The sequence below is a fragment of the Canis lupus genome, chromosome 16 (assembly GCF_003254725.2).
Source record: "Canis lupus dingo isolate Sandy chromosome 16, ASM325472v2, whole genome shotgun sequence".
Classification (NCBI taxonomy): domain Eukaryota; kingdom Metazoa; phylum Chordata; class Mammalia; order Carnivora; family Canidae; genus Canis; species Canis lupus.
Genome location: NC_064258.1, coordinates 39,816,215 through 39,828,968, shown reverse-complemented (window position 1 = coordinate 39,828,968; position 12,754 = coordinate 39,816,215). Strand labels below are relative to the sequence as shown.

Below are 12,754 nucleotides of genomic sequence, written 5' to 3'. Positions count from 1 at the left end.
ATATCTGATTTGGTGATGGTAACATGGATGTATAATCTGACAAAACTAATTTAAATGCACACCTTAATCTTTACATTTTATTGTATAGAGTATACTTCAGTGAGGAAAATATATCAAAAACCAAAAATGTTTAAAGAATATGAAAGAGAGAGAGAGGAGGAAGGAAGGAAGAAAAAGAGGCTGGCTTGGCATTGGAGGGAGTGACAGTGAACCAGGAATGAAAGCATCGAGATGAAAGCAATAAAAAAGGTAGTGGGTGATATAATATAACATGAGATTTTATAATGAGATGAGGGACAGAATTTAGGGAAGAATAGGGAGAGTAATTACAACCAATAATGACAAACAAAGATAACACCTAGCTGACCTCCAGACACAGTTTCAGAAGATCTGTGGGAGAATATAAAAAGCTACTAAGCTCGGCTGAGGTTCAATTAAGTAAACAGAAATACTGTGAGCAATATAAAACAAGGACATTTATTATACAGATCAGATTTTACACTTTTGCAAGAACTAGTGAATGAGTCTATGGAAGGCTCTAGTGTTTGCCTCTGGGGGTGGCTAAGAGTCACTGTAGGTCTGCAGGACCAACAATTAGGAGAAAAAAGCTTGAAGGTAAGAAAAACAAGTAAAATTAGAATGCATAAAGATAAACCAGAACCTATATATTTGTCATTGTCTTGCTATCTTGACAGTGTAGTTGATGGGAAGGAGCAGGAAGATGGAAAAATCTAAAACACCATCCACTTAATCCACTAATTCAAGACTGGGAAAAGAAAACCATGCTGAGTGATTTAACTTCAAATTCATGGTTAGGGGACTTAGGTGAATTCCTTGACAATCATAGTATAGTTTTCTGGTCCATGTATTCTCCCACTCTTGTATAATACTATTTTATACTTACTCATCTCTGCTCAAATCTCCAACACATCTGATTTTCAATTTTGGCTTTTGCTTTTGGTTCCTACTGCACTGAGAAAATTGAAGCAATCAAAAGGAAGCTTCCACAAACTCACCACCACATCTATTCATTTATTCTATCTGTGTTCTTATGATCTCTTCCCCCTTAAGCTATAATCTTAAGGTTGAGACCTACATTTTAAAATAAATCTCATCTAATTTCTTTACCCAAAGGCACTATTTCAGTAATTTTGCATCCCCTTTCCCAAATTACCAATTTTTCCTTCTCTAATAGGTCATTCTCATCAGCACACAAATACTTTTGTCTCTTACATCTTAAAAACCAAAAAGACATTAAAATGACCTTAAAATGCATTCTCTTTGAATGCATTTCTCTTCTGTTATCCTACTTATCTGCCTTCCTTTACATGAAGCTTTTCTAAAAGAATTTTCTATATGTAATTATTGTCTCTAAGTCTTCTCCTTCCATTATCTTTTCCAATTAGGCTTTAAATCTCATTGCTCCCATGAATTGCTCTTGTTAAATAAGGTCTCATTCACAAAAAGACCATTCCTTATGGGCCTATAGCATTTCTGTAAGTTTTGTGAGAAGAGACACTGACTCCCTTTGTTCTAGAATATGTTTTAAGGATGTGTGTGTAGCAACCAACCTGGAAAGATAGAAATAGTGTCTCCCCATGGGATAAAAGTCAAGCAGGAGTACTGCTCATTATAAAAGATCAGGATACCCTAAGCTTAGGGATTTTTTGCTCTAATGCAACCCACTGTCCATGGACTCATCTGGGCCCTCTATATCATCCTGTGAGAATTGGGGCTTGAGGACAAATGTATACCATAGTTCATCTGTCCATCAAGTCTCTGCTTAAACTTAAACTCATAGATGCTTACAATGAATATACCTCATTCATTTGAGACTATCATCATGGGACATGTGGATGGCTCAGTGGGTTAACCATCTGCTTTCCACTCAGGTCATGATCTCAGGGTCCTGGGATCGAGCCCTGCACCAGACTCAGTCTGCTACTTATGTAGTATGTTTATTTATTTTCTGCCTCCCTCATCTTCTTGGGGACAGAGATCTTTTTCTGTTTTGTTCACCAACATAATCCTAGTGTCTAAAACAAGATTTGGTGCATAGTAGCTGTTCAATAACTATATGTTAAAAGGATAGGTAAATTCACTTTTTATTCCTCTGATATTTCTACCAGTTGCTTCTTTTTATTTCTTTTTCTTTTTTTAAAGTGAGCTCCACACTGAGTGGAAACTGCCCTCCTCCACTGGGTGAGGGCCCAACGCGGAGCTTGACCTCACAACCCTGGCATCAAGACCTGAGCTGAGATGAAGAGATGGACACTTAACCAACTGAGCCATCCAGATGCTACTCTACTAGTAGCTTCTTTTAATTCTGCTATGAAAATTATTTATGCACATCAGTCAAGGTTTTGAAAATTCATTCAAAACAAAGTAAATTTTTAAGGTTTAATGTAATATGTAAACATTGAAAGGGACTTGTCAAATTTTCCAGTATTTTTCTTTTTCTCTGGTAAAATCTTATACATTTGATAACATTTAAATTAGTCCTATGGTCATGATCTAAAACAATAGAAATTCTTTCAACAGAAATTGAATGGATCAATTTCTGTTCCACAGGTGTTGATCTCAAAGGCACTTTTTAATGAACATCCTGCCTACTAAACTCCATTTAGGAATTTGCTTCATAGAGAGCCCAAACTGACCTGTGATACTTAATAACAGGAATGTTTTAAGAAAGCAGGTGCTAAGATGGGAATGTGGAACTGCATCACTTACTGTCTGCTGGCAATGAGGACCCTATAGAACAGAAATAGCTCCTAGCTATCTAGCCCCCCTATCTAATTGTTAGAACTTTTATCAGTAGTGATTTGGATGGCATGCCAATGAAAGGACTGAATTAGCTTTTGTGATGTATCATGAGTCTAATAAATATGGAAGAAATGGTAATTTGAAGGATTGTGGGATGCTAACATGACTCACCCTTCCCTATTGAAATGACCAACTCTGTTTTGCTTGGAGATAATATAGAAGCTTTTTCCATGCAAGACTTGTTCTTTCCTCAGGATCTGTTTTAATTCCCTACTAAATTACTGGGTCTATATCTAGGCTACATCACAGAATAGCTGAGTTAGGAATGTGCTGAATCTGATAAAGGAGGAAAATGACTCTATCCTTTTGGATGGACTCTGAAGATCTTGTCAGCAGTGTGCCAACAAAAGCCAAGAAAATATGTGTTGTCTTTAATTTTGAGGGCTTTTGACCAAAACAGCCAGTGCATAAGATTGGATAAGGGAAAGTTTATTAATTTAAAACCCCTCTCCCAGAATACTAGATTTAACACCTTGGTAATAACACTAGGAGATGGTATAAATTTACTTTTAGGATGTCTCCAAGAAGCATTGAATAATCAATGACCTATGCTAACTTAAGTTGAAGTGCCAGATATCACTTTGGCAGAGAGCAAAAACTGTTTAAAGGCTCAAGGAAGTGGGCATGCTATGTAAGGCAAAGAGATATTACAGGTGATTAAGTGCCATGCAAAGACCCAGAAGGTAGAACATTTATTAAAGCTATAAGAAATGTGCCATTGAAAGGGTGACCAGCATTGCTAAAATTAGTAGTGCTCATTTCCCTCTGTAGGACAAGGTTGACAATGAGAAGATATTAGAGAATTAGGATCACTGATAGCAATAGGGATGATAAGACTGGAAAAATAGAGGCAATTTGGTAGAGTTAACTATTAGAAGTTAAGTAGATGAAATGTTCATATCTAATGGTAAAGTAGAAGGAGAAGCAGGGCTTTGCAAATTTAATAGAACACGATGACTCTAGAGATAAAATAAGTGAGTAGAAAATAAGGATATACTCATTTTTATGAGAAACTAAAGGTGGGTGATTATAAGTCTCAGGACAATTTCTCCAATATAAGGCTATAATTTCCTTCCCAATTTCTATAACCTGAGCTACTTTTTGGATCTGGAGCCCACTCTTAAAGAAGAGGCCACTCCCCCTGGAATAATGACCCTGAAAAATTATGGCAGGCGTGCTAGGTAAAGATTTCCATCCTTCCACAATGGGATTTATAACCATTTTCTTGGGTGAAATTACACAGTAGGGAAAAAGAAATGCACAAACATTTCAAGATCTATAAGGCACAAAATCTGAGTTGTTGCTAATACCTTGAGACTGAAAACATCATTACAGGCTCCTGCTAGAGCTGAGGCATATATAAGACAGGTTAAAAGTGAAATTATGGTAAACATCCAAGCATAGTGGGTCCACTGGTTCTGTGAACCTACCTAAAGGTCGTTTCTATGGTTTTTGATTGTATATTCAGAATATAAATAATTTGTATTTGGCAAAACACCATCATTGGGTTCTTTTGGGAAATAAAATCTATCACAGTTGGGAAGGCCAAATGAAAGTCTTTGAAACTGCCCTCCTTTCTTCCCCAGTCCAGTCAAGAAAGAAATCAAAACAAATATTTTGCCCCAGAAGGATTATAACAATTAGTGCCACTCTAAGAGATCTAAAGGGTTTAAGACTGGTGATTTCTATCATATCTCCATTTAACTTATCAGTTTGGTGCCCAAGCAACAATCAGAAGGATCCTAGAAAATGACTACCACCAAATCAATTAAAAGAAATCCTCAATTACATCTATGCCATGTATTGTATGCTCTATTTTTTGCTAGAAGAGATTAATATGACCTCAGCTACATGATATGCAGCCACTGATTTGACAAATGAGTTATTTTTCATTCCTAGAAAAAAAAAAGAGGATCAGAAATAGTTTGGATTTATATAGAAAGGCCAACAGTATATATTTACCATTTTGCTGCATGACTACATTATTTCTCTTATCCTTTACTATAATATAGCCCCAAGAGATCTGTTCTGTCTGGACATTCTGCATGACATCACATTGATCCATGACTTAATGCTGATCGGATAGGATGTGCCAAAGCTGGCTAGAGTGTTGGAAACCTTGGTAAGAATGTGAGAGATAAGCTCTATAAAGATTTAGAAGCCTACTTCATTGGTAAAATTTTTAGGGGTCCAGGGATTAGGGGCATGCTTCAATATCTCATCAAAGGCAAATCACAAAACAAATAATTTCATCTTTCATTTCCAGTATGGCAAAGGAAGCACAGCACCTTTGTGCTTCCTGTTGAATTCTTTGGATTTTGAGGCAGCATATTCCATACCTAGGAATAATGATCTGATGCATAATCTGGATGATTCTAAACACTGACATATTTGAACGCCTCTCAGAGCAGGAAAATGGCCCTGCAGCAGGTCTAGTCTGTGCTGCAAGCTTCCCTGCCTGTTGGGTCATGACCCTGCAAACCCTATGGCACTAGTCATTGTAGCAGTAGGAAAAGGTGCTGTTCAAATGAGAAAGTCACAATTTAGACTACTAGGTTTCTAGAGCAAAGTCATGGTATCTTTAGCTGACAATTATATATCTTTGCAAAACCACTTCCAGGCCTGCTACTGGATGCTGGTAAAGATAAAGCCTGACTGTGAATGAAGTACTACAGTAGGCTGAAAAATTGCTCCCTTAAAGATACCTACATTCAAATTCCTGGAACCAGTGAATGTTTTTACAGGCAAAGTCTTTAACAGATGCAATTAAATTAAGAATTTTAAAGTAGAAAGATTATTCTGGATTATCTGGGTGGGATCTAAATACAATGACATATATACTCATAGGAGGGGGACAGGAGATAATGCAATTGTGAAGGCAAAGATTAGGGTGATGCAGCCACAAAGCAAGGAATGATGGCCACTGCCAGGAGCTGAAAGGTAAAGAATAGATTCTTCTGTACAGCCTCTAAACAGAGTGGTCTTGCTGACACCTTGATTTTGGCCCAAAGTTACTGATTTTGGACTGCTAGCCTCCAAAAGTATGAGAGAATACACATATGTTCTTTAAGCTTAACATTTGTGAGAATTTGTGACAGCAGCCATAGGAAATGAATGCAAATACTGAGTGACCTGATAGCCATAACTACTTATTGTAAGTTGGTTTCTGTCAGAACTACCAAGTCATAAGGTTGGGCAGGCCCAACAACAATCTACTGGTATGTGGAGGTGGCATACTCAGGTTCAAGCAAAAGCAGTACTAGATGGCATAGGAGCAAGTACCCAAGACACTCATGTCACTTGCCACTGTTGAAGTAGTACTTCTCCATTAGCTTATACCTATAGACATGTGGAGAATCTTTGAACTAAGCCTCTGTCTGGTTCACAATTGGGTTAGTTCAATGGATACAAGTTGAAAATGTCAGGCATCTGCAACACAGTCCAACTTATGAGTGGACACTGGGAGACAGTACCAAGATTAATGTGTTTGTTAACTTTGTGTGAAAAGAGAAGTGGCACATATATAGAAAATATTAGCACTCATGGATAGTAGTGAATTGCTTGGTTATTCAGGTACATGTTATACAGCCTGGTCTCCTCTGTCAGAGTCCAAGAATGAGAAAGAGTAGAAGATTGGAAAAGTAGGTTTGGGCTAAATGTATCAGTTTGGAAATAAAGGAATGGGCACAAAGTGTGAATATTTCTATCACATGATAGATAATTCCCTGCAGTGAGTGAGCATCCACCAGGGAAGAGACAACAACTTGACAAAAAGATTTGGCCAACTGATGTGAGACAGCTTTTGCCATTAGTCATTCTCATACTGGTACAATGGCACATGAATGAAATGGCCATGGGGGCAGGTATGGAGGAGGAAAAGGATCAATATTAGTTTTGGTTTTGAGACCTACTAGAATGCTAGAGGCTGTAGTTTTTTCCATTGATGTCTCTCTTATAAGTTTCCTTAAGAAAAGTGTTCCACTGGATTCAAATATTATGTAGGAATTGTTCTACAAGTGGCTTAAGAAAAGGGCTATAATGGACACTGTGATGTGTTGCCCAGGTCCTCTTCAGTGAAATACTTGTTATTCTAGCTGCTGTTGGGAAAGTCTTTGCTATTTAGTCCTCTTCACTCCTGAAAGCCTCTTTGCCCAAGATCACAACCCTTCCTGATTAGATTACAGGCAATGGCTGATCTCAGAATGACTTGTGACTGGTCTGAAGGGACCTTCTAGCTCAAGATTCCCCCTTGGGGATAGCTAAAGCTGTTATTTGGCTGCATCAGAGCTAAATTTCTCTTTCTGTTTATTCTTGATTCTTCTCCTTTCCACAGACAACCCTTAATAAACGTCTTGTGTGTAAACTCAATCTCAGAGTCTGCTTCTCAGAAAACCTAATCTGCAACAGGTATCTTTAAATATCTATTGGTAAAAAAGATAAAAGAATGATAAACATGATAAAAAATGATTTTAAAAAAATAAATGAAAATAGGTAAAGGGAACTCAGAAACATCATCAAGCATAGCATTCCATTATAGAGATCCCAGAGAAAGAAGAGAGAGAAAGGGGGCAGAAAATTTATTTGAAAAAACGATTGCTGAAAACTTTCTTATCTGGGGAAGGAAAAAGACATCCTTCAAGAGGCACAGAGAGCTCCCAACAAAATCAACCCAAGGAGATCCACACCAAGACACATAATTAAATTGGCAAAAACTAATGAAAAACAGAATTTTAAATGCAGCAAGAGAAAACAGTTACATGCAAAAGAAACCCCATAAGGCTATCAGTTGATTTTTCGGCAGAAACTTTGTAGGCCAGAAGAAAGTGGCATGATATATTCTAAGTGATGAAAGGAAAAAATACTCTCGCCAAGAACACTTTATCCAGCAAGGCTGTCATTCAGAAAAGAAGGAAAGATAAGAGTTTCCCAGACAGATGAAATTTAAAGGAATTCATTGCCAGTAAACCAGCCTTGAAAGAAATGTTAAAGGGGATTCTTTGAGTGGAAAAGAAAGGTTATAAGAAGGAATAAGAAAATTGTGAAAGCAAAGAATTTCACAGGTAAATATAAACATAATAAAAGTAGATTAATCACATAAGACTGGTGTGGAAGTTTAACACAAAAGCAGTAAAATAAATATATCTATAAAAATCAGTCAAGGGATTTGGAAAATAAAAAGATGTAAAGTATGACACCATAAATCTAAAATGTGGAGGAGGAAAAAAAAATAAAAAAAAATAATAAAATGTGGAGGAGGAGGAGTATATATTTTGGTGACTTTAGAATGGGTTCAAACTTAAGTGACTGTCAACTTAATAAATGACTACAATATGCGTTGGATGTTATATATACACCTAATGGTAACCACAAATCAAAAACCAGTACTAGCTATGCAAAAAATAAAGAGAAAGGAATACAAGCATATCAGTAAAGAAAGCCATCAAATCACAAGAGAAGAGAGCTAGAGAAGAAAAAAAGAGAGAACTACAAAAACAACCATAAAACAAGTAACAAAATGGCAATAAATATATACCTATCAATAATTATTTTGAATGTAAGTAGACTAAATGCTCCAATTAAAAGATATAGGGTGACTGAATGTATAAAAAAGCAAGACTCATCTATATGTTGCCTATAAGAGACTCACTTCATGTCAAAAATACATGCAGATTGAAAGTGAAGGTATAGAAAGACATTAAGCATGTAAGTGAAAGCAAAAAGAAAACTGAGGTAGCAATACTTATATTGGACAAAATAGACGTTAAAGTAAAGAATGTAACAAGAGACAAAGGAGGGCGCTATATAATGATAAAGGGAACAATCCAAGAAGATATAACAATTGTAAATAGTTATGCACCTAATGTGGAAGCACCCAAATACACAAAGCAACTATTAACAGACATAAAAGAAGAAATCAATAGTAATACAATACTAGACTTTAACACTTCACTCACATCAATAGATAGAAAATCCAGATAGGAAATCAACAAGGAAACAGTGGCTTTTAATGGTACATTGTACCAGGTGTATCTAACAGATATATTCAGCACACTCTATTCTAAAACAATAGAATACAGGTTTTTTTTTTTTTTTTTTTTTAGAATAGAGGTTCTTTTCAAGTGTACGTAGTACATTCTCCAGAATAGATCACATGTTAGGTCACAAAACAAGTCTCAATAATTTTTTTTTAGATTTTTTTTTAAAAAGATTTTATTTATTCGTGAGAAACATATGCACAGAGAGAGAGAGAGAGAGAGAGAGAGAGGCAGAGACACAGGCAGAGGGAGAAGCAGGCTCCACACAGGGAGCCCAATGTGGGACTTGATCCCGGAACTCCAGGATCACTCCGGGCCATAGGTAGGCGCTAAACCGCTGAGCCGCCCAGGGATTTTTTTTTTTTTTTTTAAGATTTCATGTATTTATTTGACACAGAGAGCACAATTGGGAAGCAGAAGGAAGAGGGAAAGGGAGAAGCAGGCCCGGTCCCCACTGAGCAGAGAGCCCAATGTGGGGCTTGATCTCAGGACCCTAAGATCATGATCTGAGCCAAAGGTAGATACTTATCCAACTGAGCCTCCCAGGTGCCTCCAAGTCTCAACCTATTTTAAAAGATTGAAATCTTATGAATTTTTTTTTTTTTTTACCACAAGATTATGAAACAAGAAACCAATTACAAGAAATCTGGGAAGTACACAAATGCACAGAGGTTAAATAACATGCTGTTAAATAATGAATGGGTCAATGAAGAAATCAAAGAAGAAATTTAAAAAATACATGGAGACAAAAGGAAATGAAAATGGTCCAAAAATCTTTGAGACACAGCAAAATCTATTCTATGAAGAGATTTTATAGCAATACATGCCTACCTCAAGAAGAAAGAAAAATAAAGACCTACCTTTAAATTTAAAGAAGCTAGAAAAAAAAAGTACAAAGAAAGCTAAGCCAGTAGAAGAAAAAAATAATAAAGACTAGAGCAGAAATAAATGAAAGAGAGACTAAAACCAATAGAACAGATCAATGAAACCAGGAGCTGGTTCTTTGAAAAGGTCAATAAAATCAATTGACCTTTACCCAGACTCATTAAAAAAAAAAAAAAAAAAAAAAAGGACAGAGGACTCAAATAAACAAAATAAAAAATTAGGGACGCCTGGGTGGCTAAGCAGTCAAACGTCTGCCTTTGGCTCAGGGCCTGAATCCCAGGGTCCTGGGATTGAGTCAAACATCAAGCTCCCCATGGGGACCCTGCTTCTCCCTCTGCCTATGTCTCTGCCTCTTTCTGTGTGTTTCTCATGAATAAATAAATAAAATCTTAAAAAAATGAAAGTAGAAGTAACAACCAATACCACAGATATACAAAGGATTTTAAGACAATAGTATGAAAAATTATACGCCAACAAATTGGACAATCTAGAAAAAATTTTTAAATTCCTAAAAACATATAACCTTTCAACACCAAATCAGGGAGAAATAGAGAATTTGAACAGACCAATTACTAGCAATTAAATTGAATCAGTAATTAAAAACTCCCCAAAACAAAAGTCTAGAACCAGATGGCTTTACAGGTAAATTCTACCAAACATTTAAGAAGAGTTAATACCTTTTCTTCTTAAAATGTTCCAAAAATAGGGGTGCCTGGGTGTCTCAGTTGGTTGTGTCCAACTCTTGATTTTGGCTCAGGTCATGATCCCAGGGTGTTGGGATCAAGCCCCATGTCAAGCTCTGCGCTCAGACTGGAGTCCGCCTGAGATTCTCTCTCTCTCCCTTTCTTTCTCCCTAACCCCCATAAATAAATAAAGAAATAAATAAAATATTTTTAAAAAATTGTTTCAAAAATAGAAGAGATTTCAATTTTTTTAATGAGACCAGCATTACCCTGATACCAAAACCAGATACAGACACTACAAAAATAAATAAATAAAACAAAACAATATGAATACCCACCATTTGCTTCAATGTGGATGGAGTTGGAGGGTATTATGCTGAGTCAAATAAGTCAATTGGAAAAGGACAATCATCATATGGTTTCACTCATATATGGAGTATAAGAAATAGTAAAAGGGATTATAGGGAAAGGAGGGGAACTGAGTGGGAAAAATTAGAGAAGGAGACAACCATGAGAGACTGCTAACTCTGGGAAACAAACAAAGGGTTGCAGAAGGTGAGGTGGGTGGGGAGACGGGATAACTGGGTGATGGGCAATGAGGAGAGAACTTGATGGAATGAGCCCTGGGTGTTGTTATACTATATGTTGGAAAATTGAATTTAAATTTTAAAGTGTCAAAAAAATCCCCAAAACCCAAACAATAAAACCAAACAACTACAGGCCAATATATTTGATAAACATACATGCAAAAATCCTCAACAAAATATTAGCAAATTGAATCCAACAATACATTAAAAAAATAATTCACCATGATAAAGTGTGATTTATTCCAGAGATTCAAGGATAGTTCAATATTCACAAATCGATCAATGTGATACAACACAATAACAAAAGAAAGATAGAAACCATATGATCATTTCAATAGATGCAGATAAAGCATTAGACAAAGTCCATTTGTTCATGATAGAAAGTCTTAACAAAGTAGGTTTAGAGGGAACATATCTCAACATAATATAAAGGCCATATATAAAAAATCCAGGGCAGCCCTGGGGGCGCAGCGGTTTAGCGCCGCCTGCAGCCCGGGGTGTGATCCTGAAGACCCAGGATCGAGTCCGACGTCGGGCTCCCTGCATGGAGCCTGCTTCTCCCTCTGCCTGTGTCTCTGCCTCTCTCTCTCTCTCTCTCTGAATAAGTAAATAAATAAAATATTAAAAAATCCACAGTTAACATCATACTTAATGATGAAAAAGATTAGAAAGACTAAAAGATTAGAAAGACTAAAAGATTAGAAAGACTAAAAGATTGGGTATATATCATATAGTTAAAAGAGCAATTATAAAAATAGCCTTGAATGTTCTGTAGTGGTTCAAACATATTAAAAAAAGAGTGCTTGGGAGATCCCTGGGTGGCTCAGTGGTTTAGCACCTGCCTTCCGCCCACGGCGTGATCCTGGAGTCTCAGGATGGAGTCCCACATCGGGCTCCCTGCATGGAGCCTACTTCTCCCTCTGCTTGTGTCTCTGCCCCTCTCTCTTTCTCTCTGTGTCTCTCATGAATAAATAAATAAAATCTTAAAAAAAAAAAAAAGAAAAGAGTGCTTGGCACGCTGATATTCAACTTCTTTCTTAATTATATTAATTTTTAATCATGAAATCACCAGTAGAATCTGTACCTTATTTTCTTAACATCTTGAAAAATGAGATCTTACAGAATGAAGCTGAATGCACAAGAATCCTTGTGAATGCACAAGATTTCAAGTGAAACATCTAATTCATAAAATTTCATATACACCTTTCATTAATCAATAAAATAATTCAATTTACTGTTTTTTTAAAGCCAGTGTAAACAAAATCAGGAACTCCATTTTTACTCTTAGAATACAAAGAACCACAAAAGACAACAGAAGTCAGTGATATGTATGTACATACGTATTAATCAGAATAAGTTATGTGCTGCAGAAACAAATCATCCTCACAAATATCAGTGGCTTATATCAACAAAAGTACACTTCTTGCTCACCATAGATAACCACTTAAGGTAAGTTGCTGATTGGCTGTAGGTCATCTTCTGGGATCCAGAGTGATACGGTAGTCTTTATCCACAACACTGCCTAAGGAAGAGAGATCCTGTGAGTCATAATGTGCCTTTCAAAAGTTCTCCTTATATTATATTGGCATATTAAGGACCAAAAGGCAGGAATATATAATGACGGGCGGCCCCGGTGGCTCAGCGGTCTAGCGCGGCCTTCAGCCCAGGGTGTGATCCTGGAGACTCCGGATCGTGTCCCGAGTCAGACTCCCTGCATGGAGCCTGCTTCTCCCTCTGCCTG

General features: G+C 36.8%; 1 protein-coding gene across 1 annotated transcript in view; it reads right to left on the bottom strand.

Annotated features, from left to right (window-relative positions):
* Positions 1 to 12,504, bottom strand: part of TUSC3 (tumor suppressor candidate 3) — a 287,831-nt gene extending 275,327 nt beyond the window's left edge. The window contains exon 1 of the mRNA XM_025474441.2: positions 12,445 to 12,504. Within this exon, the coding sequence (XP_025330226.1) occupies positions 12,445 to 12,489 (45 nt within the window). The 5' untranslated portion in view covers positions 12,490 to 12,504. The remainder of the gene's footprint in view (positions 1 to 12,444) is intronic.
* Between the last annotated feature and the right edge of the window lie 250 nt (positions 12,505 to 12,754).